The following is a 26,995-nucleotide window of genomic DNA, read 5'->3' on the forward strand; positions in this document are numbered from 1 at the left end:
CCCGGTCTTCATCCCCGTTTTCCAGATGAGGGAACTGAGGCCCAGAATAATAATAATAATAATAATAATGATGGCATTTATTAAGCACTTACTATGTGCTGAGCACTGTTCTAAGCGCTGGGGAGGTTACAAGGTGATCAGATTGTCCCACGGTGGGCTCCCAGTCTTCATCCCCATTTTCCAGATGAGGGAACTGAGGCCCAGAATAATAATAATAATAATAATGATGGCATTATTAAGCACTTACTATGTGCCGAGCACTGTTCTAAGCGCTGGGGAGGTTACAAGGTGATCAGGTTGTCCCACGGGGGGCTCCCAGTCTTCATCCCCATTTTCCAGATGAGGGAACTGAGGCATAGAGACTAATAATAATAATGGCATTTGTTAAGTGCTTACTATGTGCCAAGCACTGTTCTAAGCGCTGGGGAGGTTCCAAGGTGATCAGGTTGTCCCACGGGGGGCTCCCGGTCTTCATCCCCATTGTCCAGATGAGGGAACTGAGGCCCAGAGAAGTGAAGCGACTTGCCCAAAGTCACCCAGCTGACAGTCGGCGGAGCTGGGATTTGAACCCATGACCTCTGACTCCAAAGCCCGGGCTCTTTCCATTGAGCCACAATGCTTCTCAGCGTGCTTCTATTATTGTTATTATTGTTATTATTAATCACCATCCTGGGGCCAGGAGGATCTCCAGGCCGTCGAACCCTTTGGGCCCGGCGCCCGGCACGTAGTAAGCGCTCGACGGCGATTGCGAGGCTGCCAACTATTAGACGACGACGACGACGGTGATTGATATCGTGACTCGTCGGGGTTGTGGGGTCCAGGGGAGCTGCGGACTGCGTCGAGGATGGCGGAGGCGTCGGCCTGGCGGTCTGGCTGTGCCCGGGGCCTGTCCTCGCTGTACAGCTGCCGCTGGCGGGGGTCCAAGACCCCGGAGACCACCCAGGTCGGAGGTCGGGGCGCGGGCCTTCCCCGGGGGGCCGCGGGACCGGAGGGGGAGGGGGGTCGTTTGGGCCCGAACCCCTTTCTCTCCCCCAGGGTAGGACTCGAATCCCCGTTTTCTCCCAAAGTGGGACCCCCGTTCCCCCCCACAGTGTGGCCTCTGACCCCTTTTCCCCCATGGTGTGACCCCCAAATCCCCCACAGTGTGACCCGAGCTGCCCTTTTCCTCCACAGTGTGACCCCAGACCCCCTTGTTCCCCCCAAAGTGTGACCCCTGAACCCCCCTCTACCCCCGTGGTGTAACTCCCAACCCCCCTTTCCTCCCACAGTGGGGCCCGAACCGCCTTTTTCCACCGACGCAGTGTGATCCAAACCCCCTTTCCCCCCCCACACAGTGTGACCCCTGAACCCCATTTTCCCTAATGTGACCCCTGAACCCCCTTTCCCCCCCCGCAGTGTGACCCCTAAACCCCCTTTTCCCCAGTGTGACCCCTGAACCCCCTTTCCCCCCCACTGTGTGACGTCAACCGTCTTTTCCCCAGTGTGACCCCTGAACCCCCTTTCCCCCCAGCAGTGTGACCCCAACCCTCTTCCCGCCCAAATGTGACCCCCAACTCCCTTTTCCTCCCCCACAGTGTAATCCAAACCCCCTTCCTCCCCCACAGTGTGACCCCAGCCCCTTTTTCCTCCCCCAGTGTGACCCCCGAACCCCCTTTTCCCCCCACAGTGTAATCCAAGCCCCCTTCCCTCCACACAGTGCATCCCCAACCCCCTTTTCCTCTCTCAGTGAGACTCCCAAACCCCTTTCCCCCACACAGTGTAATCCAAACCCCCTTTCTCCCCCACAGTGTGACCCCCCAACCCCCTTTTCCTCCCCTAGTGTGACCCCTGCACCCCCTTTTCCCCCCCACTGTGTGACCCCAACCCTCTTTTCCCCCAAAATGTGACCCCCCCAACTCCCTTTTCCTCCCCCACAGTGTAATCCAAACCCCCTTCCTCCCCCACAGTGTGACCCCAACCCCCTTTTCCTCCCCCAGTGTGACCTCCAAGCCCCCTTTTCCCCCACAGTATAATCCAAACCCCCTTTCCCCCCCCCACAGTGCATCCCCAACCCCCTTTTCTCCCCCAGTGAGACCCCCAAACCCCCTTTTCCCCCCCACAGTGTAATCCAAACCCCCTTCCTCCCCCACAGTGTGACCCCAACCCCCTTTTCCTCCCCCAGTGTGGCCCCCGAACCCCTTTTTCCCCCCACAGTGCAATCCAAACCCCCTCCCCCTCCACAGTGTGACCCCATTCCCCTTTTCCTCCCCCACAGTGGGCCTCTGAACCCCCTTTTCCCCCCACAGTGGGACCCCCATTCCCCCCACAGTGAGACGCCAACCCCCTGTTCGCCCAAAATGTGACCCCCGAACCCCCTTTCGCCCCCCACAGTGAGACCCCATTCCCCTTTTCCTCCCCCAGAGTGGGACCCCCAGACCCCCTTTCCCCCCACAGTGAGACCCCAACCCCCTGTTCCCCCCAGATGTGACCCCTGAACCCCCTTTCCCCCCCCCCCACAGTGTGACCGCGTGTGGTTGGGCCTGCTGTCGGCCACGTGTCTCCTGGCTGTGGGCTGGCTCTACGTCAGCCTCGTCCTGCTCAATGACCTGCACAACTTCAACGAGTGCGTGTCCCCCCGACCCCCGCGATGCCGGCCCCCTCCCCATCCTCCGGACCCCCCAATGACCGCCCCTCTCCCCCCTCCCCGTGCCAGGTTCCTGTTCCGCAACTGGGGCCACTGGTTGGACTGGTCGTGGGTGCTGCTCCTCGTGGCCTCCCTGCTGGTCGTCTACTCCTCCGTGCTCCTGGTGGGTACCGACCCCTGACCCCGGGAGGGGGGCCGGCTCCAATCAATCAATCAATCAATCAATCAATCGTATTTATTGAGCGCTTACTGTGTGCAGAGCACTGTACTAAGCGCTTGGGAAGTCCAAGTTGGCAACACATAGAGACGGTCTGTACCCGACAGTGGGCTCACAATCTAAAAGGGGGAGACAGACAACAAAACCAAAATTACTAACAAAATGAAATAAATAGAATTTATTTATTTATTCTCCGTCCCCAGCTCCTGGCCCTGCTCCTCGTGTTGTGTGGGAAACCGCTGAGGCTCCATTGGCTGCACAAGGTGACGGGCCCGGGTTCGGGGGGGCGGCGGGCGGACGCTTACTGAGCGCCTACGGCGTGCGGGGTCCGGGTGCACCGCCGCGTGACCTTGGCCCGGTCACTTCCGCGGGCGCCTCGGTTCCCTCCCCTGACAAAGGGGGACGGGCGAGGGTGGCCCCCGGGGCCGAGCCCGCCGTGGGCGCTCAATAAGTAGGATGGCGATGGCTCTGTGGGGGGCGGACGCAGGGCCTGCTGCTGTTGACCGTGGCGGTGGTGGGCGCCGGCCTCCTCCTGCTCGAACTCCGGTGGCGGGAAGAGTGGGACAGCCTGCGCCTCTCCCTGAAGGTGAGCGTCCCCCGCCTTCGACCCCTGACCCCCGCCCCCCATCTCGCTCTCCCCCGGGGTCCCCCTGAGGGGATGTGGGTTCGAATTGTGTGCCTTTGGGCGAGTCGCTTCACTTCCCCGGGCCTCAGTTCCCTCACCTGTCAAATGGGGATGAAGACTGGGAGCCCCCCGGGGGACAACCCCATCCCCTTGTAACCTCCCCGGCGCTCAGAAATCCTGCCGACTGTCAGCTGTGTGACTTTGGGCAAGTCACCCAACTCCTCTGTGCCTCAGTTACCTCATCTGTAAAATGGGGATAAAGACTGTAAGCCCTCTGTGGGACAACCTGATCACCTTGTAACCTCCCCAGCGCTTAGAACGGTGCTTTGCACATAGTAAGCGCTTAACAAATGCCATCATTATTATATTATTATTATTAGAACAGTGTTTGGCACCTAGTAAGCGCTTAATACCATCATTATTATTACGATTAGCATGGCTCTAGTGGAAAGAGCCTGGGTTTAGGAGTCAGCGGTCCTGGGTTCTAATCCCGGCTCTGCCGCTTGTCGGCTGTGTGACTTTGGGCCGGTCACTTCACTTCTCTGGGCCTCAGTTTCCTCAACTGACCAATGGGAATGAAGACTGTGAACCCCCCGTAGGACAACCTGATGACCTTGTATCTCCCCAGCGCTTAGCACACTGCTTGGCACATAGTAAGCGCTTAACAAATACCGTCATTACTATTATTATTATCGGTGCCTCGGTTGCCTCATCTGTCAAATGGGGATGGAGACTGTGAGCCCCCCGGGGGACAACCTGATCACTTTGCCTGGCTCAGTGGAAAGAGCCCGGGCTTTGGAGTCGGGGGTCACGGGTTCAAATCCTGGCTCCGCCAATTGTCAGCCGTGTGACTTTGGGCACGTCACTTAACTTCTCTGGGCCTCAGTTACCTCATCTGGAAAATGGGGATTAAGACTGTGAGCCCTCTGTGGGACAACCTGATCACCTTGTAACCTCCCTAGCGCTTAGAACAGTGCTTTGCACATAGTAAGTGCTTAATAAATGCCATTATTATTATTATTATTGCCTCTCCCCAGCGCTTAGAACGGTGCTTGGCGCATAGTAAGCACTTAAATACCATCGTTACTATTATTATTATCGCTGCCTCGGTTGCCCCATCTGTCAAATGGGGGTTAAGACTGAGCCTCACGTGGGACCACCTGATCACCTTGTATCCTCCCCAGCGCGTAGACCGGTGCTTTGCACGTAGTAAGCGCTTAACAAAGGCCATCGTTATGACGATGATGATTTTGACGATTATGATCATCTTCCCTCCGGCCGGCCGTATGCGGGTCCACCCCCGCAGGCCACGGGCCCCTTCCTCCACGTGGGCGGCGTGGCGGCGCTCACCCTGCTGGCCTGGCCGCTGGCGGACGCCTACTACGGGACCCCGAGGACAGGTAGTGGACGACGCCCCGGGGGGACCCCCGAAACCCCACCCCTCGACCTCTCAGCCCCCCCCACCCCCGGCAGCCCCCTCCTCACCCTTCCCCCGTCCCCTCCGGTGTCCATCCAGGGTCTGGGCCGCTGCTGGGGCTGTTCCTGGGGTCGGCCCTGGTCCTCTACCTGCTGCCGCTGGGCATCTCCTCGCCCTGCATCATGGAGCCCGCCCAGCTGCCCCCGAAACCCGCCCTGGTGGGACACCGAGGGGCCCCCATGGTAGGCCCCCCGGGACCTGGGGGCGGGCCTCGGGCTCTCAGGGGGCAAGACGGGCAGCATGGTGCACCCCAGGATGGGCAGAGGCGGTGGGCACCGGGGTGGGCTGGACAGCGGGCCCCGGTAGGGGCAGGACGGTGGGAACTATATGGGCAGGATGGTGGACCCCTGGGTGGGCAAGATGGTGGACCCCAGGATGGGCAGGATGGTGAGCTCTAGAGGGGCAGGGTGGTGGACCCCAGGATGGGCAGGATGGTAGGCCCCGGGAGGAGCAGGGCAGTGGGTCCCAGGATGGGCAGGACAGTGAGTTCCAGGAGAGGCAAGACAGTGGGAATAGGAGGGGCAGGATTGTGGGAACAGGGTGGGCAAGATGGTGAGCCCCTGAGGGGCAGGATGGTGGACCCCGGGATGGGCAGGACATTGGGCCCTGGGAGGGGCAAGACGGTGGGAACAGGAGGGATGGCATGGTAAGCCCCGGAGGGGCAGGACGGTGGGCCACAAGATGGTCAGAATGGTGGACCGTAAGATGGGCAGGATGGTGGGCCCGAGATGGGCAGGACAGTGGGCCCCCTGAGGGGCAAGACGGTGGGAACAGGAGGGGCAGGGTGGTGAGCTCTGGAGGGGCAGGACGGTGGGCCCCGGGATGGGCTGGTTAGTAGACCCCAAGATAGGCAGAATGGTGGACCGTAAGATGGGCAGGATGGTGGGCCCCCTGAGGGGCAAGACGGTGGGAACAGGAGGGGCAGGGTGGTGAGCTCTGGAGGGGCAGAACAGTGGGAAAAGGTGGGTCATGATGGTGGGCCCTGGGATGGGCAGGACGTTGGGCTCCGGGTGGACCCAGAAGGGGCAGGATGGTGGGCCCCGGAGGGGCAGGACGGTGGGCCCCGGGATGGGCAGGACAGTGGGCCCCGGAGGGGCAAGACTGGGAACAGGAGGGGCAGGATGGTGAGCCCTGGAGGGGCAGGATGGTGGGCTCTGGTAGGGGCAGGACGGTGGGAACAGGAGGGGCAGGATGGTGAGCCCTGGAGGGGCAGGATGGCGAGCCTTAGATGGGCAGGATGGTGAACCCCAAGACGGGCAGGATGGTGGGCACCCGGTGGGGCAAGATGGTGGGAACAGGAGGAGCAGGACGGTGGGCTCTGATAGGGGCAGGATGGTGGGTCCTGGAGGGGCAGGACGGTGGGTCCCAGGATGGGCAGGACGGTGGGCTCCGGGTGGACCCAGGAGGGGCAGGACAGTGGCTCCGGGATGGGCAGGATAGTGGATCCCAAGATGGGCAGAATGGTGGACCGTAAGATGGACAGGACGGTGGCCCTGAGATGGGCAGGACGGTGGGCCCGAGATGGGCAGGACAGTGGGCACCCGGCGGGGGAAGATGATGGGAACAGGAGGGGCAAGATGGTGGGCACAGGAGGGGCAGGATGGTGAGCCCTGGAGGGGCTGGACGGTGGGCCCCGGGATGGGCAGGACGGTGGGCCCTGGCAGGGGCGATGCCCATCCCGGGGTCCACCCACCGGCCCCCTCCCCAGCTGGCCCCCGAAAACACCCTGATGTCGTTGCGGAAAACCGCCGAGTGCGGGGCGCGGGTCTTCGAGACGGACGTGATGGTCAGGTGAGGACGGGGGGGGGGGGTGGGCACGGTGGGCCCCCCCCCTTGGTGCCCCCTGACCCTCGCCCCCCACCCCCAGTTCGGACGGCGTCCCCTTCCTGATGCACGACGAGAGGCTGGTCAGGACGACGAACGTGGCCCCCGAATGGGCCAACGAGCACAGCAGTAATCTCTCCTGGAAGGAGCTGCAGACCCTCAATGCCGGGGCCTGGTTTCTGCAGGTGACTGGGGGGTCGGGGGCGTCCTCGGACCTTCGATCCTATGTACTGAGCGCCTACGGTGCGGGGCCGAACGCTCGGGAGAGGACGGTCTGACAGTAGACAAGGCCCTTCTAAGAACCACGGGCCCTCCTGGACCGCGAGCCCGTCGCGGGCAGGGATCGTCTCTCTTCATAATAATAATAATACTACTACTAATAATGGCATTTATTAAGCACTTACTATGTGCTAAGCGCTGGGGGAGATACAAGGTCATACTGTCCCACCTGGGGCTCACTATCTTCCAACAGGGGCGAGATAGGGATGGGTCCCCTGTTTGGAGAAGCAGCGCGGCTCAGTGGAAAGAGCCCGGGCTTGGGAGTCGGGGTCCTGGGTTCTAATCCCGCCCCGCCGCCTGTCTGCTGGGTGACCTTGGGGCAGGTCGCTTCCCTTCTGGGCCTCAGTTCCCTCATCTGGAAAATGGGGATGAAGACCGTGAGCCCCACGGGGGACGGGGACTCGGCCCAACCTGATTAGCTTGGATCCACCCCGGTGTTTAGTGCTTGACACATAGTAAGTGCTTAAATACTGTTATTATCATCATCATCATCAATCATATTTATTGAGCGCTTACTATGTGCAGAGCACTGTACTAAGCGCTTGGGAAGTACAAATTGGCAACACATAGAGACAGTCCCTACCCAACAGTGGGCTCACAGTCTAAAAGGTCTAATATTAGTCTAATATTATAACTATTATTATTCATAATAATCTCCGTATTACAGATGAGTTCACTGAGGCACCGAGAATGATAATAGTCATAGTAATAATGGTGGCTTATTCTGGGGGAATTGCCACATGGCCGGTGGGGAAGCAGCGTGGCTCTGTGGAAAGAGCCCGGGCTTTGGAGTCAGAGGTCATGGGTTCAAATCCCGGCTCTGCCAACTGTCAGCTGGGTGACTTTGGGCAAGTCGCTTCACTTCTCTGGGCCTCAGTGGCCTCATCTGGAAAATGGGGATGAAGACTGGGAGCCCCCCGTGGGACAACCCGATCACCTTGTAACCTCCCCAGCGCTTAGAACAGTGCTTTGCACATAGTAAGCCCTTAACAAATGCCATTATTATTATTATTATTATTGTTATTCTCTATGCCTCAGTTACCTCATCTGTCAAATGGGGATGAAGACTGTGAGTCCCCCGAGGGACAACCTGATCACCTTGTAACCTCCCCAGCGCTTAGAATGGTGCTTGGCACATAGTAAGTGCTTAACAAATGCCATTATTATTATTATTATTTTCTATGCCTCAGTGACCTCATCTGTCAAATGGGGATGAAGACTGGGAGCCCCCCGTGGGACAACCTGATCACCTTGTAACCTCCCCAGTGCTTAGAACGGTGCTTGGCACATAGTAAGCGCTTAATAAATGCCCTCCTTATTATTATTATTAACTACCAGAGTGATGATGGTGGTTGGAGGGGGAGAAGCTGATCACCTTGTAACCTCCCCAACGCTTAGAAAGGTGTTTTGTGCATACTAAGCGCTTAACAAATGCTATTATTATTATTGTTATTATTATTATTTTATTCTCTATGCCTCAGTTCCCTCATCTGTCAAATATGATTGATTGATTGTGAGCCCCCCGTGGGACAACCTGATCACCTTGTAACCTCCCCAGTGCTTAGAACGGTGCTTGGCACATAGTAAGCGCTTAAAAAATGCCATTATTATTATTATTATTCTCTATGCCTCAGTTCCCTCATCTGTCAAATGGGGATGAAGACTGCGAGCTTCCCGGGGGACAACCTGATCACCTTGTAACCTCCCCAGCGCTTAGAGCAGTGCTTGGCACATAGTAAGCGCTTAACAAATGCCATCATTATTATTATTATTAACTACCAGAGTGATGATGATGGTTGGAGGGGGAGAAGCTGATCACTTTGTAACCTCCCCGGCGCTTAGAATGGTGCTTGGCGCATAGTAAGCGCTTAATAAATGCCATCGTTATTATTATTATTAACTACCACAGTGATGATGGTGGTTGGAGGGGGAGAAGCTGATCACCTTGTAACCTCCCCAGTGCTTAGAAAGGTGCTTTGCATATAGTAAGCGCTTAACAAATGCCATTATTATTATTATTATTATTAGTCTCTATGCCTCAGTTCCCTCATCTGTCAAATGGGGATTCATTGTGAGCCCCGCCGTGGGACAACCTGATCACCTTGTAACCTCCCCAGCGCTTAGAACGGTGCTTGGCACATAGTAAGCGCTTAACAAATGCCATTATTATTATTATTCTCTATGCCTCAGTGACCTCACCTGTCAAATGGGGATGAAGACTGTGAGCCCCCCATGGGACAACCCGATCACCTTGTAACCTCCCCGGCGCTTAGAACGGTGCTTGGCACATAGTAAGCGCTTGATAAATGCCATCGTTATTATTATTATTAACTACCGCAGTGATGATGATGGTTGGAGGGGGAGAAGGGTCTGTGCCCGCCGACTCTAGTCTGCCCAGTGTCCATGGGGCAGCCCCCCGGCCCGACTCCGTCCTTTCTCGGGGCGCCCATCACCCTTCCCGCAGGGTGACGGTGTCCTCCCTCCCCCGGGCCCCAGCGTCGGCCTTTCTGGGGGTCCCCAGCCCTGTCGGAGGGGGAGCGGCTGGAGGCGGGGAACCAGTCGGTGCCCGCGCTGGGCCGGGCCCTGCGGGAGGCGGCCGCCCTCCACCTGGCCGTCATGTTCGACCTGCGCCGGCCCCCGGCCCACCACGCCCACCGCCACGACTTCGTCCAGAGGACCCTCGGCGCTGTGCTGGACTCCGGCGTGCCCCAAAACACGGTGACCCGCGACCCCCTGTGCCCGCATCCCTGGTTCTCTCCTCCTGACCTCTGCCCTGTCCTGGCCGTGCCCCCCGACCAGCCCGGTCCTGTCCATGTGACCCCCTCCTCTGTCCTCCGGATCCGACCCCTGACCCCAGCCCTGCCCCGATGGTGCCCCTGATGGTGCCCCTGACCCTTGACCCCTGCCCCCAGCCCTGCCCTGAAGGTGCCCTTGATGGCTCCCTTGACCCCTGACCCCAGCCCTGCCCCGATGGTGCCCTTGATAGCTCCCTTGAGCCCTGACCCCAGTCCTGACACGCTGGTGCCCCGATGGCACCCCTGACCCTTGACCCCTGATGCCAGCCCTGCCCCGATGGTGTCCCCAATGGCTCCCTTGACCCCTGCCCCCAGCCCTTCCCCGATGGTGCCCCTGACCCTTGACCCCCGACCCCAGTCCTGCCCTGATGGTGCCCTGGATGGCTCCCTTGACCCCTGACCCCAGCCCTGCCCCTATGGTGCCCCTGATGGTGCCCCTGACCCTTGACCCCCTGCCCCAGCCCCACCCCGATGGTGCCCCTGACCTTTGACCCCTAGCCCCAGCCCTGCCCCAATGGTGCCCCTGACCCTTGACCCCCGGCCCCTGCCCTGCCCCGATGGTGCCCCGACCCTTGACCCCCAGCCCCAGCCCTGCCCCGATGGTGCCCTTGATGGCTCCCTTGACCCCTGACCCCAGCCCTGCCCCAATGGTGCCCCTGACCCTTGACCCCCAACCCCAGCCCTGCCCCGATAGTGCCCTTGATGGCTCCCCTGACCCCCGACCCCAGCCCTGCCCCAATGGTGCCCCTGACCTTTGACCCCTCGCCCCAGCCCTGCCCCGATGGTGCCCCGGATGGCGCCCCGACCCTTGACCCCTGACCGCCGTCCCATCCCGCCTCGCAGGTGCTCTGGCTTCCAGATGAGGAGCGGGCGGAGGTCCAGCGGCAGGCCCCGGGCGTCCAGCACATTTACGGCAGGCACGGGACCCCCGGGGCCCTGCCCGAGACCCCCAACGTCTCCCACGGCCCCCCCGGGCACGGCCTCAATCTCCCCTACCAGGACCTGTTGCGCCTCGACTTGCCGTGAGTTTGCCTGCCTGCGTTTTGGGGGGGGTGGTACCCCAACCTCCCCCGGCTGGACCCGTCCTCCCGAGCGCTCCCCCACGTGCAGAGCGCCGTACTGAGCGTCCGGAAGGGCAGCGTGGCTCAGTGGAAAGAGCCCGGGCTTTGGAGGCAGAGGTCAGGGGTTCGAATCCCGGCTCCGCCACCTGTCAGCTGGGCGACTTTGGGCGAGTCACTTCACTTCTCTGGGCCTCAGTTCCCTCATCTGGAAAATGGGGATGAAGACCGGGAGCCCCACGGGGGACAACCTGATCACCTTGTAACCTCCCCAGCCCACGAGGGGCTCACAGTTTTAATCCCCATTTTGCAGGTGAGGTCACTGAAGCCCAGAGAAGTGAAGTGACTTGCCCAGAGTCACACAGCTGGCAAGCGGCAGAGCAGGAATTCGAACCCATGACCTCTGACTCCAAAGCCCGGGCTCTTTCCACTGAGCCACGCTGCGCTTAACAAATACCACAGTTACCATTATTAGGAAGAACTGACTGGATTGGTAACTGAAAATGGGGGTGAAAGAGAGAGAAGAGTCAACGGATTTCAGAGCTCCTCAGGATTCCAGCTGAGCTCCCCTCCAAGGGTCTGCTATTCCATGGGATAAGGGGCTCAGGGCATCCTGTATATATATATATATATATATATATATATATATATATATATGTACATATATATATATATTTGTACATATTTATACATATGTATATATTTGTACATACATGTACAATATCTGCACACATTATTTATCTATATCTCTCCCTCTCCCCCTCATCCCCCTCTCCATCCCCCCCATCTTCCCTTCCCCGCAGCACCTGTAGATATGTATATATATTTGTACAGATTTATTACTCTATTTATTTATTTATTTTACTTGTACATATCTACTCTATTTATTTTATTCTGTTAGTGTGTTTGGTTTTGTTCTCCGTCTCCCCCTTCTAGACTGTGAGCCCCACTGTTGGGTAGGGACCGTCTCTAGATGTTGCCAACTTGGACTTCACAAGCGCTTAGTACAGTGCTCTGCACACAGTAAGCGCTCAATAAATATGAATGATTGATTAGAACAGTGCTTTGCACATAGTAAGTGCTTAATAAATGCCATTATTATTATTATTATTATTATTATTATTATTAAGAGGCCGAGACCATCAGCAGACGCCTTCCAGACGCAGCGTGGCCTGGCGGGTAGAGCCCGGGCCTGGAAGTTCCCATCCCGGCCCCCCCACTTTTTTTTTGATGGCATTTATTAAGCACTTACTATGTGCCAAGCACCCTTCTAAGCGCTGGGGGGGATACAAGGTGATCAGGTGGTCCCACGGGGGGCTCCCAGTCTTCATCCCCATTTCCCAGATGAGGTCACTGAGGCCCAGAGAAGCGAAGCAACTCGCCCAAAGTCCCCAGCTGACAACCAGCTCTTAGAACAGTGCTTTGCACATAGTAAGCGCTTAATAAATGCCATTAAAAAAAACCCCACAAAACTGGCGCAGCCGGGATTTGAACCCATGACCTCAGCCTCCAAAGCCCGGGCTCTTTCCACTGAGCCACGCTGTGTGACTTTGGACCCGTCACTTCCCTTCCCTGGGCCTCAGTTCCCCCGTCTGGAAAATGGGGATGGAGGCCATGAGCCCCAGCGGGGGACGGGGATCGCGTCCAACCCAACTGGCTCCTACGCACCCCGGCTCCTGGAGCGTAGTAAGCGCCTCCCAAATGCCGTAATGATGATTCCCACGCCCACAAGGAGCTGCCAGTCTTGAGGGGGGCATGGGCGGGGAGTTGGGAGGGTCTCCTTCAGCCCCCACTGACCCCGCAGGGCTCTGCACCGGGACAACGTGACGGTCAACCTGTTCGTAGTGGACGCCCCCTGGCTCTTCTCCCTGCTGTGGTGCTCCGCCGTCGACTCGGTCACCACCAACGCCTGCCAACGCCTCCAACCCCTGCGCCGCCCGCTCTGGATGATGGTGAGGCGCCCACCCCGCTGCCCCCAATCAATCAATCAATCAATCAATCAATCAATCAGTCATCTCTGAGGCCTGTGGTGGCTCAGAGGGAAAGTAACAGCCTTGAAAGGTTGGAGGCCTGGGTTCTAATCCCCTCTCTGGGATGAGAGTTGAAAAAAGATTGTAAATACCTAGGAGGGTTTAGAATAGATCACCTAAGAGTGCTGAGATAAAATATTCCTGTATATATGTTTGTACATATTTATTACTCTATTTATTTATTTTACTTGTACATATCTATCCTATTTATTTTGTTTTGTTAGTATGTTTGGTTTTGTTCTCTGTCTCCCCCTTTTAGACTGGGAGCCCACTGTTGGGTAGGGACTGTCTCTATATGTTGCCAATTGGTACTTCCCAAGCGCTTAGTACAGTGCTCTGCACATAGTAAGTGCTCAATAAATTTCCCAAGCGCTTAGTACAGTGCTCTGCACATAGTAAGCGCTCAATAAATACGATTGATGATGATGATCTCCACCAACCCCTGCGCCGCCCGTTCTGGATGATGGTGAGGCGCCCACCCCGCTGCCCCCAATCAATCAATCAATCAATCAGTCAGTCATCTCTGAGGCCTGTGGTGGCTCAGAGGGAAAGTAACAGCCTTGAAAGGTTGGAGGCCTGGGTTCTAATCCCCTCTCTGGTTTGAAAAAAGATCGTAAATACCTAGGAGGGTTTAGAATAGATCACCTAAGAGTGCTGAGATAAAATATTCCTGTATATATATTTGTACATATTTATTACTCTATTTATTTATTTTACTTGTACATATCTATCCTATTTATTTTATTTTGTTAGTATGTTTGGTTTTGTTCTCTGTCTCCCCCTTTTAGACTGTGAGCCCACTGTTGGGTAGGGACCGTCTCTGTATGTTGCCAACTTGGACTTCCCAAGCGCTTAGTCCAGTGCTCTGCACATAGTAAGCGCTCAATAAATACGATTGATGATGATGATGGTGATCTCCACCACCTCCATCCCTCCCTTCTTTTGGATGCCCCCCACCCCTGGACCCCACCCATAATAATAATAATAATAATGGCATTTATTAAGCGCTTACTATGTGCAAAGCACAGTTCTAAGCGCTGACCTGGTGGGGCTCATAATAATAATAATGAGGGAGGTGACAAGATGATCAGGTTGTCCCAAGTGGGGCTCACAGGCTTCATCCCCATAATAATAATAATAATGATGGCATTTATTAAGCGCTTACTATGTGCAAAGCACCGTGCTAAGCGCTGGCCTGGTGGGGCTCATAATAATTAATAATAATAATGGCATTAAGCGCTTACTATGTGCAAATTGCCGTTCTAAGCGCTGGTCTGGTGGGGCTCATAATAATAATGACATTTATTAAGCGCTTACTATGTGCAAAGCACTGTTCTAAGCGCTGGTCTGGTGGGGCTCACAATAATAATGGCATTTATTAAGCGCTTACTATGTGCAAAGCACTGTTTTAAGCGCTGGTCTGATAGGGCTCATAATAATAATAATGAGGGAGGTTACAAGGTGATCAGGTTGTCCCAAGTGGGACTCACAGGCTCCATCCCCATAATAATAATAATAGCAATGGCATTTATTAAGTGCTTACTATGTGCAAAGCGCGGTTCTAAGCGCTGGTCTGGTGGGGCTCATAATAATAATAATGGAATTTATTAAGCATGTACTATGTGCAAAGCAGTGTTCTAAGCGCTGGTCTGGTGGGGCTCAATAATAATAATGCCATTAATTAAGTGCTTACTATGTGCAAAGCACCGTTCTAAGCGCTGGTCTGGTGGGGCTCCTAATAATAATAATAATAATGGCATTTATTAAGCACTTACTATGTGCAAAGCACTGGTCTAAGCTCTGGTCTGGTGGGGCTCATAATAATAATAATGGCATTTATTAAGCGCTTACTATGTGCAAAACACTGTTCTAAGCGCTGGTCTAGTGGGGCTCATAATAATAATAGTATTGTCATGTATTAAGCGCTTAATATGTGCAAAGCCCTGTTCTAAGCGCTGGCCTTGAGGGGCTCATAATAATAATAATAGCATTTATTAAGCGCTTACTATGTGCAAAGAACTGTTTTAAGCACTGGTCAGTTGGGGCTTATAGTAATAATAATAATAATGGCATTTATTAAGTGCTTACTATGTGCAAAGCACTGTTTTAAGCGCTGTTCTGGTGGGGCTCAATAATAATAATGGCATTTATTAAGTACTTACTATGGGCAAAGAACTGTTCTAAGCACTGGTCTGGTGGGGCTAATAATAATAATAATAATAATGACATTTATTAAGTGCTTCGTATGTGCAAAGCACTGTTCTAAGCGATCGTCTGGGGGGCTCATAATAATAATAATAATAATGATGGCATTTCTTAAGTGCTTACTATGTGCAAAGCACTGGTTTAAGCGCTGGTCTGGTGGGGCTCATAATGGGATTTATTAAGAGCTTACTCTGTGTAAAGCACTGTAAGCGCTGGTCTGGTGGGGCTCATAATAATAATAATAATGACATTTATTAAGTGCTTACTATGTGCAAAGCACCGTTCAAAGCGCTGGTCTGGTGGGGCTCATAATAATGGCATTTATTAAGCGCTTACTATGTGCAAAGCACTGTTTTAAGAGCTGGTCTGGTGGGGCTCATAATAATGATAATGGCATTTCTTAAGCGCTTACTATGTGCAAAGCACTGTTCAAAGCCCTGGTCTGGTGGGGCTCATAATAATAATCATAATGGCATTGATTAAGTGCTTACTATGGGCAAAGCACTGTTCTAAGCGCTTGTCTGGTGGGGCTCATAATAATAGTAATGTCATTTATTAAGTGCTTACTATGTGCAAAGCACTGTTTTAAGCGCTGGTCTGGTGGGGCTCATAATAATAATAATGACATTTATTAACTGCTTACTATGTGCAAAGTGCCGTTCTAAGCGCTGGTCTGGTGGCGCTAATAATAATAATAATGATGGCATTTATTAAGTGCTTACTATGTGCAAAGCACCGTTCTAAGCTCTGGTCTGGTGGGGCTCCTAATAATAATAATAATGGCATTTCTTAAGGGCTTACTATGTGCAAAGCACTGTTTTAAGCTCTGGTCTGGTGGGGCTCATAATAATAATAATGGCATTTATTAAGCGTTTACTATGTGCAAAGCACTGTTCTAAGCCCTGGTCTGGTAGGGTGCCTAATAATAATAATGATAATGGCATTTATTAAGCGCTTACTATGTGCAAAGATCTGTTTTAAATGCTGGTCTAGTGGGGCTCATAATAATAATAATAATAATAATAATGACATTTATTAAGCGCTTACTATGTGCTAAGCACTGTTGCAAGCACTGGTCAGGTGGGGCTCATAATAATAATAATAATAATAATGATGGCATTTATTAAGCTCTTACTATGTGCAAAGCGCCGTTCTAAGCGCTGGTCTGGTGGGGCTCATACTAATAATAATAATGACATTTATTAAGCGCTTACTATGTACAAAGCACTGTTCAAAGTGCTAATCTGGTGGGGCTCATAATGATAATAATGGCATTTATTAAGCGCTTACTATGTGCAAAGCACCGTTCTAAGCGCTGGTCTGGTGGGGCTCATAATAATAATAATAATAACGATGGCGTTTATTAACTTGTACTTCCCAAGCGCTTAGTACAGTGCTCTGCACACAGTAAGCGCTCAATAAATACGATTGATTGATTGATTGATTGATTCAGTTGGGTTTCTCGTGGCCCTAACTAATGTATCAGGAACTTGTGAGAGAAACACCCGGGCATTTTATCACCCAGACCGGAGTCATGGATTCAGTCTTTCCCTTCCTCCCAATTTTTCCAAGTCTCCCATTTCCTTTGTCTTCGTCGTAGCTGGAAATAACTACAGCAGGTAGGAGGAGGATTAGAACCCAGGTCCTTCTAGGCCAGCAATTAGGACATTTATTAAGTGCTTGCCATCATTATTGTGACTGAGCTATATTTTCTGTAAGTGCAAGAAAATAAGGCCGTTGGAAGGAATTGCTGTTTATTCTGAACTCCTGTTTATTTGTGATATTGAATGACATCTTTCTTGGAATGTGATGCCGCACTTCCATTATAAATCCATCATCATCCTCATCAATCGTATTTATTGAGCGCTTACTGTGTGCAGAGCACTGTACTAAGCGCTTGGGAAGTACAAGTTGGCAACATATAGAGACGGTCCCTACCCACCAGTGGGCTCACAGTCTAAAAGGGGGAGACAGAGAACAAAACCAAACATACTAACAAAATAAAATATAAACAAAATAAAATCCATCCAAAAATAAGGTCGTTGGAAGGAATTGCTGTTTATTCCGAAGTCTTGTTTATTTGTGATATTTAATGACATCTTTCTTTGTATGTGATGCCACACTTCCATTATAAATCCATCATCATCATCCTCATCAATCGTATTTATTGAGCACAAAATGGACAAATTTTCTTCTTAAAGCTTAAAACTCACGGGTTTTTTTAATTTTATTTCATCCAAGTTTGCTGTTCAGATGAGCCTGTTTGACAGTGTTAACCCCCTCTTTGGAAATCATTTCGTATTCCACCCTTATCTGGAATGCAGCAGTGGCTGTGAAGGTGTGAATCTTTGAATTACTAGACAAGATTAATTGCTGGAGTAATAATCAATCAATCAATCATATTTATTGATAACTTACTGTATGCAGAACACTGTACTACTACTACTAATAATTATGGTATTTGTTAAGCACTTACTATGTGCCAAGCACTGTTCTAAGTGTTAGTATGTTTGGTTTTGTCTCCCCCTTTTAGACTGTGAGCCCACTGTTGGGTAAGGACTGTCTCTATATGTTGCCAATTTGTACTTCCCAAGCGCTTAGTACAGTGCTCTGCACACAGTAAGCGCTCAATAAATACGATTGATGATGATGATGATGATGAAGTGTGAGCAGAGCCTGAGATCAGTGAGAACTAGGTATGAAATTGAAATAGTTCTGGAAACACCCTAATTGCTTTCTCTAATTTCTAGATTTATAGTCGTCTAGTCGACTGTGAGCCCGCTGTTGGGTAGGGACCGTCTCTCTATGTTGCCAACTTCCCAGGCGCTCAGTACAGTGCCCTGCACACAGTCAGCGCTCAATAAATACGATTGAATGAATGAATAAATGAACTGCTAACTATGTGCAAAACACCGTTCTAAGCGCCGGTCTGGTGGGGCTCATAATGATAATAGTATTGTCATGTATTAAGCGCTTACTATGTGCAAAGCACTGTTCTAAGCGCTGGCCTTGTGGGGCTCATAATAATAATAATTGTAATAGCATTTATTAAGCGCTTACTATGTGCAAAGAACTGTTGTAAGCACTGGTCAGTTGAGGCTGATAGTAATAATAATAATAATCATAATAGCATTTATTAAGCGCTTACTATGTGCAAAGCACCGTTCTAAGCGCTGGTCTGGTGGGGCTCATAATAATAATAATAGTGATGGCATTTATTAAGCGCTTACTATGTGCAAAGCACTGTTTTAAGCGCTGTTCTGGTGGGGCTCATAATAATAATAATGGCATTTATTAAGTGTTTACTATGTGTAAAGCACTGTTCTAAGCGCTGGTCTGGTGGGGCTCATAATAATAATAATAATAATAATGGCATTTTTTAAGCGCTTACTATGTGCAAAGCACTGTTCTAAGCGCTGGTCTGGTGGCGCTCATAATAATAATAATGATGGCATTTATTAGCGCTTACTATGTGTAAAGCACTGTTCTAAGAGCTGATGTGGTGGGGCTCATAATAATGATAGTAATGGCATTTATTAAGCGCTCACTATGTGCAAATCACCATTCTAAGCGCTGGTCTGGTGGGGCTCATAATAATAATGATAATAATGGAATTTATTAAGCGCCTACTATGTGCAAAGCACCGTTTTAAGCGCTGGCCTGGTGGGGCTCATAATAATAATAATAGTAATGGCATTTATTAAGCGCTTACTATGTGCAAAACACTGTTCTAAGCGCTGGTCTTGTGGGGTTCGTAATAACGGCATTTATTAAGCGCTTACTGTGTGCAAAGCACTGTTTTAAGCGCTGGTCTGGTGGGGCTCATAATAATAATAATGATGGCATTTATTAAGCACTTACTATGTGCAAAGCACCATTCTAAGCTCTGGCCTTGTGGGGCTCATAATAATAATAGCATTTATTAAGTGCTTACTATGTGCAAAGTGTTGTTCTAAGCGCTAGTCTGGTGTGGCTCATAATAATGATAATAATAATAGCATTTATTAAGCGCTTACTAAATGCAAAACACTGTTCTAAGCGCTGGTCTGGTGGGGCTCCTAATAATACTGATGGCATTTATTAAGCTTTCACTACGTGTAAAGCACTGTTTTAAGCCCTGGTCTGGTGGGGCTCATAATAATAATAATAATAATGGCATTTATTAAGCACTTACTATGTGCAAAGCAATCTTTTATACGCTGGTCTGGTGGGGCTGATAATAATAATAATGGGGCTGATAATAATAATAATGATGGCATTTATTAAGCGCTTACTATGTGCAAAGTGCCGTTCTAAGCGCTGGTCTGGTGGGGCTCATCATAATAATGAGGGAGGTTACAAGGTGATCAGGTTGTCCCACGTGGGGCTCACAGTCTTCATCCTAATGATAATAATAATAATAATAATAATAATAATAATGGCATTTATTAAGCGCTTACTATGTGCAAAGCACCGTTCTAAGCGCTGGCCTGGTGGGGCTTATAATAGTAATAATAATGGCATTTATTAAGCGCTTACTATGTGCAAAGCACTGTTCTAAGCGCTGGTCTGGTGGGGCTCATAATAATAATAATGGAATTTATTAAGCACTATGTGCAAAGTACTGTATTAAGCGCTGGTCTGGTGGGGCTCATAATAATAATAATAATAAGGGAGGTCACAAGGTGATCAGGTTGTCCCACGTGGGGCTCACAGGCTTCATCCCCATAATAATAATAATACTAATGGCATTTATTAAGCACTTACTATGTGCAAACCACCGTTCTAAGCATTGGCCTGGTGGGGCTCGTAATAATAATAATAATAATAATGGCATTTATGAAGCGCTTACTATGTGCAAAGCACCGTTCTAAGCGCTGGTCTGGTGGGGCTCATAATAATAATAAAAATGGCATTTATTAAGCGCTTACTGTGTGCAAAGCACTGTTCTAAGCACTGGTCTGGTGGGGCTCATAATAATAATAACAATAATAATGGCATTTATTAAGCGCTTACTATCTGCAAAGCACTGCTTTAAGCACTGGTCTGGAGGGGCTCATAATAATAATAATGAGTGTAAATAATAATGATGGCATTTATTAAGCGCTTATATGTGCAAAGCATCGTTCTAAGCCCTGGCCTGGTGGGGCTCATTATAATTAATAATAATAATGGCATTTATTAAGTGCTTACTATGTGCAAAGCACCGTTCTAAGCGCTGGTCTGGTGGGGCTCATAATAATAATAATGACATTTATTAAGTGCTTACTATGTGCAAGGCACTGTTTTAAGCGCTGGTCTGGTGGGGCTCATAATAATAATAATAATAATAATAATGGCATTTATTAAGCATTTACTGTGTGCAAAGCACTGTTTTAAGCGCTGGTCTGGTGGGGCTCATAATAATAATAATAATAATAATAATAATGACATTTATTAAGCGCTTACTATGGGTAACGCACTGTTTTAAGTGCTGGTCTCGTAGGGCTCATAATAATAATAATGATGGCATTTATTTAGCGCTTAGTATGTGCAAAGCAATGTTCTAAGTGCTGGTCTGGTGGGGCTCATAATAATAATAATAATAATAATGACATTTATTAAGCGCTTACTATGTGCAAAGCACTGTTCTAAGCGCTGGTCTGATGGCGCTCATAATAATAATAAGGATGGCATTTATTAAGCCCTTACTATGTGCAAAGCACTGTTTTAAGCCCTGGTCTGGTGGGGCTCATAATAATAATAATCATAATGGCATTTATTAAGCGCTTAGTATGTGCAAAGCACCGTTCTAAGTGCTGATCTGGTGGGGCTTATAATAATAATGGCATTTTTTAAGGGCTTACTATGTGCAAAGCACTGTTCTAAGTGCTGGTCTGGTGGGGCTCATAATAATAATAATAAAAATGGCACTTATTAAGCGCTTACTATGTGCAAAGCACTATTTTAAGCGCTGATCTGGTGGGGCTCATAATAATAATAATAATGATGGCATTTACTAGGAGCTTACTGTGTGCAAAGCACCGTTCTAAGCGCTGGTCTGGAAGGGCTCATAATGATAATAACAATAATGGCATTTATTTAGCACTATGTGCAGAGCACCGTTTTAAGCGCTGGTATGGTGGGGCTCATGATAATAATTATGATGGCATTTATTAAACACTTACTATGTGCAAAGCACTGTTCTAAGCTCTGGTCTGATGGGGCTCATAATAATGACATTTATTTAGCGCTTACTATGTGCAAAGCACTGTTCTAAGCGCTGGTCTGGTGGGGCTCATAATGTTAATAATAATGATGGCATTTATTAAGCGCTTACTATGTGCAAAACACTGTTCTAAGCGCTGGTCTGGCGGGGCTCATTATAATAATGGCATTTATTAAGCGCTTACTATGTGCAAAGCACTGTTCTAAGCGCTGGTCTGGTGGGGCTCATAATAATAATAATGATGGCATTTATTTAGCGCTTACTATGTGCAAAGCACTGTTCTAAGCGCTGCTCTGGTGGGGCTCATAATAATAATAATAATGGCATTTATTTAGCACGTACTATGTGCAAAACACTGTTCTAAGCGCTGGTCTAGTGGGGCTCATAATAATAATAGTATTGTCATGTAATAAGCGCTTACTATGTGCAAAGCCCTGTTCTAAGCGCTGGCTTTTAGGGGCTCATAATAATAATAATAGCATTTATTAAGCGCTTACTATGTGCAAAGAACTGTTGTAAGCACTGGTCAGTGGGGGCTCATAGTAATAATAATAATAATAGCATTTATTAAGTGCTTACTATGTGCAAAGCACCATTCTAAGCGCTGATCTGGTGGGGCTCATAATAATAATAATGGCATTTATTAAGCGCTTACTATGTGCAAAGCACCGTTCTAATTGCTGGTCTGGTGGGGCTCATAATAATAATAATGGCATTTATTAAGCGCTTACTATGTGCAAAGCACTGTTCTAAGCGCGGGTCTGGTGGGGCTCATAATAATAATAATAATGAGGGAGATTACAAGGTGATCAGTTTGTCCCACGTGGGGCTCACAGGCTTCATACCCATAATAATAATAATAATAATAATAATAATGACATTTATTAAGCGCTTACTATGTGCAAAGCACTGTTCTAAGCGCTGGGGAGGATACAAGGTGATCAGGTTGTTCCATGTGGGGCTCTCAGTCTTCATCCCCATAATAATAATAATAATGATAATGGCATTTATTAAGCGCTTACTATGTGCAAAGCACCGTTCTAAGCGCTGGCCTGGTGTGGCTCATAAGAATAATAATAATAATGGCATTTACTAAGCGCTTACTATGTGCAAAGCATCGTTCTAAGCACTGGCATGGTGGGGCTCATAATAATAATAATAATAATAAAAATAATGGCATTTATTAAGCGCTTACTATGTGCAAAGCACTGTTCTAAGCGCTGACCTGGTGGGGCTCATAATAATAATAATGAGGGAGGTTACAAGGTGATCAGGTTGTCTCAAGTGCGGCTCACAGGCTTCATCCCCATAATAATAATAATAATAATGGCATTTGTTAAGCGCTTACTATGTGCAAAGCACCATTCTAAGCTCTGGCCTGGTGGGGCTCATAATAATAATAATGATGGCATTTCTTAAGCACTTACTATGTGCAAAGCACTGTTCTAAGCGCTGGTCTTGTGGGCCTCCTAATAATAATGAGGGAGGTGACAAGGTGATCAGGTTGTCCCAAGTGGGGCTCACAAGCTTCATCCCCATAATAATAATAATAATAATGGCATTTATTAAGCACTTACTACGTGCAAAGCACCATTCTAAGCGCTGGGGAGGATACAGGGTGATCAGGTTGTCCCACGTGGGGCTCACAGTCTTCATCCCCATAATAATAATAATAATAATGGCATTTATTAAGCACTTACTATGTGCAAAGCACCGTTCTAAGCGCTGGCCTGGTGGGGCTCATAATGATAATAATGAGGGTATTTATTGAACGCTTACTATGTGCAAAGCACCGTTCTAAGTGCTGGTCTAGTGGGGCTCATAATAATAATAATAATAATAATAATAATAATGGCATTTATTAAGTGCTTACTATGTGCAAAGCACAGTTCTAAGCGCTGGCCTGGTGGGGCTCAGAATAATAATAATGAGGGAGGTGACAACGTGATCAGGTTGTCCCAAGTGCAGCTCACAGGCTTCATCCCCATAATAATAGTAATAATGATGGCATTTATTTAGCACTTACTATGTGCAAAGCACTGTTGTAAGCACTGGGGAGGATACAAGGTGATCAGGTTGTCCCACGTGGGGCTCGCAGTCTGCAGCCCCTTAATAAAAATAATACTAATGGCATTTATTAAGCGCGTACTATGTGCAAAGCACCATTCTAAGCGCTGGCCTGGTAGGGCTCATAATAATAATAATAATAATAATGGCAAGCGCTTAGTACAGTGCTCTGCACACAGTAAGCGCTCAATAAATACGATTGATTGATTGATTGACGAATGAATGAATCCCCCTCCTTCCTCTCCTCCTTCTCCCCCTCGCCTTACCTCCTTTCCCTCTCCACAGCACCTGTATATATGTATATATGTTTGTACGTATTTACTATTCTATTTATTTTATTTATACACATTTATTCTATTTATTTTATTTTGTTAATATGTGTTGTTTTGTTGTCTGTCTCCCCCTTCTAGACCGTGAGCCTGCTGTTGGGTAGGGACTATCTCTATATGTCCTTCCCAAGCGCTTAGTACAGTGCTCTGCACACAGTCAGCACTCAATAAATATGATTGATTGATTGATTGGAGTCAGAGGTCATGGGTTCAAATCCCAGCTCCACCAATTGTCAGCTGGGTGACTTTGGGCGAGTCACTTCACTTCTCTGGGCCTCAGTTCCCTCATCTGTCAAATTGTCTCCCCGTTTTAGACTGTGAGCCCGCTGTTGGGTAGGGACCGTCTCTATAGGTTGCCAACTTGTCCTTCCCAAGCGCTTAGTAAAGTGCTCTGCACATGGTAAGCGCTCGATAAATACTTTTAGACTGTGAGCCCACTGTTGGGTAGGGACCGTCTCTATGTGTTGCCAACTTGGACTTCCCAAGCGCTTAGTCCGGCGCTCTGCACACAGTAAGCGCTCGATAAATACGATTGAATGGATGAAAACGGGGATGAAGACCGTGAGCCCCCCGTGGGACAACCTCATCACCTCCCCAGCGCTTAAGACAGTGCTTCGCACATCGCAAGCGCTTAATAAATGCCATCACCATTTATTTACTATAATTATTACTATAATTAGTATATTAGTATAATTATTACTATATATTTACTATATTTACTATTTATTTACCTGCCCCCCGACCCTGCAGAGGCCTAGGACGTACCAGCTGGTCTGGGTGGCGACGGACTTCATCTCGGCCCTGCTGCTGCTCTGTGTCTTCTGCGTCCAGCGGTGAGGGGGATCGCGGGGCGGACGGACGGAGGGGCCTGCCTCAGTTTCCCCTCCCGGCTCACCGGACCGTCTCCCTGTCCCCCCCCCCGCCCCCACAGGAGACGTGCCAGGCAAAGACAGCGACGTGGTAAGCTTCTCCCTGCCCTCCGACCCCTAAGTCGGCCCCTTCCCCTCGCCCCCGGCTCACCCCGGCCCGTCCCCGCCAGGCCCGGAGTCCACCGTGCTGCTAACGAGGATCGACAGCTTGGGCTCGTCGGCGTCCAGTTCATCCCCGGGGTCGCCGACGGCCACCGAGGAGACCCCCCGGCCCCCCGACGGACCGTGAACCGCGGCCGGAGGCCGAAATTGAGGGCGTCGTTGGAGGGGAGGGGGCCGCTTCCCCTGGGTTTGTCCGGCGTGGAGGCAGGGGAGTGGACAGGATGACCCCGTGGCGTCTCCCCGCCGTGATACCGTTCGGGCCTTCCAACCGTTCAATAAATAGGATTTTCAAGCCGGACCCCTGGCCTGGGGTGGTTGGGTCGGGGGGTCTGTTGGAGGGGAAAGAGGCCGGGCTTGGGACTCAAAGGTCACGGGTTCAAATCCCAGCTCCGCCAGTTCGCTCGCTCATTCATTCAATCGCACTTATCGAGCGCCTACTGCGTGCAGAGCACTGTGCTAGGCGCTTGGGAAGGACAGATCGGCGGCATAACGGTCGGCCGGGTGACTCTGGGCGAGTCGCTTCGCCTCTCTGGGCCTCAGTTCCCTCATCTGGAAAATGGGGGTGAAGACCGGGAGCCCCCCGTGCGACAAACTTGTAAGCGCCCCAGCGCTTAGAACAGTGCTTTGCGTATAGTAAGCGCTTAACAAATGCCGTTATTATTATCATTATTAATCCCAGCTCCGTCACTTGTCGGCTGGGTGACCTCGGGCAAGTCGCTTCACTTCTCTGTGCCTCAGTGACCTCATCTGTCCAGTGCGGACGAAGACGGCGAGCCCCAAGTGGGACAACCCGATGACCTGGTATAATAATAATAATAATAATGGCAATAATAATAATAAAAATAATAGCATTTATTAAGTGCTTACTATGTGCAAAGCACTGTTCTAACCGCTGGTCTGGTGGGGCTCAATAATAATAATAATGATTGGATTTATTAAGCGCTTACTATGTGCAAAGCGCTGTTCTAATCGCTGGTCTGGTAGGGCTCAATAATAATAATAATGGCACTTATTAAGCGCTTACTATGTGCAAAACACTGTTCTAAGCGCTGGTCTGGTGGGGCTCCTAATAATAATGATGGCATTTATTAAGTGCTTAATATGTGCCAAGTACTGTTCTAAGTGCTGGTCTGGTGGGGCTCATAGTAATAATAATAATAATAATAATAATGGCATTTATTAAGCTCTTACTATGTGCAAAGCACTGTTTTAAGCGCTGCTCTGCTGGGGCTCATAATAATGATAATGACATTTATTAAGCGCTTACTATGTGCAATGCACTGTTTTAAGCGCAGATCTGGTGGGGATCATAATAATAATGACATGTATTAAGCATGTGCAAAGCACAGTTCTAAGTGCTGGTCTGGTGGGGCTTATAATAATAATAATAATAATAGCATTTTTTAAGCGCTTACTATGTGCAAAGCACTGTTCTAAGCGCTGGGGAGGTTACAAGGTGATCAGATTGTCCCACGGGGGGCTCACAGTCTTCATCCCATTTTACAGATGAGGGAACTGAGGCCCAGAGCAGTGAAGCGACTTGCCCAAAGTCCCACAGCTGACAAGTGGCAGAGCTGGGATTTGAACCCCAGCGCTTAGAACAGTGCTTGGCACCTAGTAAGTGCCTAAACAAATACCGTTATTATTGTTCTCTGGGCCTCAGTTCCCCCATCCGGAAAAAGGGTCTAAGGGATGTGACCTCACCACCTAGACGGTTGTATCGTTGTGTTAGTCGCCCTTAAATAGAAGCAGCACGACGTGGGGATAGAGCTCCGGCCCGGGAGTCAGCAGGTCCTGGGTTCTAATCCCGCCACACGCGCTTGCTGTGTGGCCTTGGATAAGTCGCTTCGCTTCTCCCGGCCTCAGTTCCCTCAGCTGGGAAATGGGGGTGAAGGCTGGGAGCCCCACGGGGGACAAGGACGGCGTCCGACCTGATTCGCTGGGATCTTCCCCGGCGCTTAGTACAGTGTCCGGCACTTAGTGAGCGCCTAATCATTAAAAAAACATTAAACTGTAACGGAAAGGCTGGGGCCTAGCGCCGCCTGCTGGTCAACGCCTGGTATTGCACGGTCCAGGGCCTGCCATAGTAGTAGTAATAATAATAATAATAATAATAATAATAATAATAATAATAATGGCATTTATTAAGCGCTTACTATGTGCAAAGCACCGTTCTAAGCGCTGGTCTGGTGGGGCTCACAATAATAACAATGGCATTTATTAAGCGCTTACTATGTGCAAAGCACTG

General features: G+C 50.0%; 1 protein-coding gene across 1 annotated transcript; it reads left to right on the top strand.

Annotated features, from left to right (window-relative positions):
• Positions 1-683: 683 nt before the first annotated feature.
• On the top strand, positions 684-25,010 carry GDPD2 (glycerophosphodiester phosphodiesterase domain containing 2). The gene is made up of 15 exons (XM_038748300.1): positions 684-943; positions 2,499-2,602; positions 2,693-2,786; positions 3,044-3,103; positions 3,328-3,426; positions 4,772-4,865; positions 4,982-5,124; positions 6,651-6,733; positions 6,810-6,951; positions 9,542-9,763; positions 10,684-10,862; positions 12,703-12,850; positions 24,467-24,549; positions 24,648-24,676; positions 24,756-25,010. The coding sequence occupies exons 1-15, from the start codon at positions 845-847 to the stop codon at positions 24,872-24,874; spliced, it is 1,698 nt and encodes a 565-aa protein (XP_038604228.1). The 5' UTR covers positions 684-844; the 3' UTR covers positions 24,875-25,010.
• Positions 25,011-26,995: the final 1,985 nt, after the last annotated feature.

Source organism: Tachyglossus aculeatus, chromosome 6 (genome assembly GCF_015852505.1).
Source record: "Tachyglossus aculeatus isolate mTacAcu1 chromosome 6, mTacAcu1.pri, whole genome shotgun sequence".
In the NCBI taxonomy this organism is placed as follows: Eukaryota; Metazoa; Chordata; class Mammalia; order Monotremata; family Tachyglossidae; genus Tachyglossus; species Tachyglossus aculeatus.

Coding starts and splice junctions, on each gene's coding strand:
- GDPD2 (XM_038748300.1), top strand. CDS start 845: ATGGCGGAGGCGTCGGCCTGGCGGTCTGGCTGTGCCCGGGGCCTGTCC. Junction 6,734..6,809: donor GAGACGGACGTGATGGTCAG/GTGAGGACGGGG, acceptor CCCCACCCCCAG/TTCGGACGGCGTCCCCTTCC. Junction 6,952..9,541: donor CCGGGGCCTGGTTTCTGCAG/GTGACTGGGGGG, acceptor CCCGGGCCCCAG/CGTCGGCCTTTCTGGGGGTC.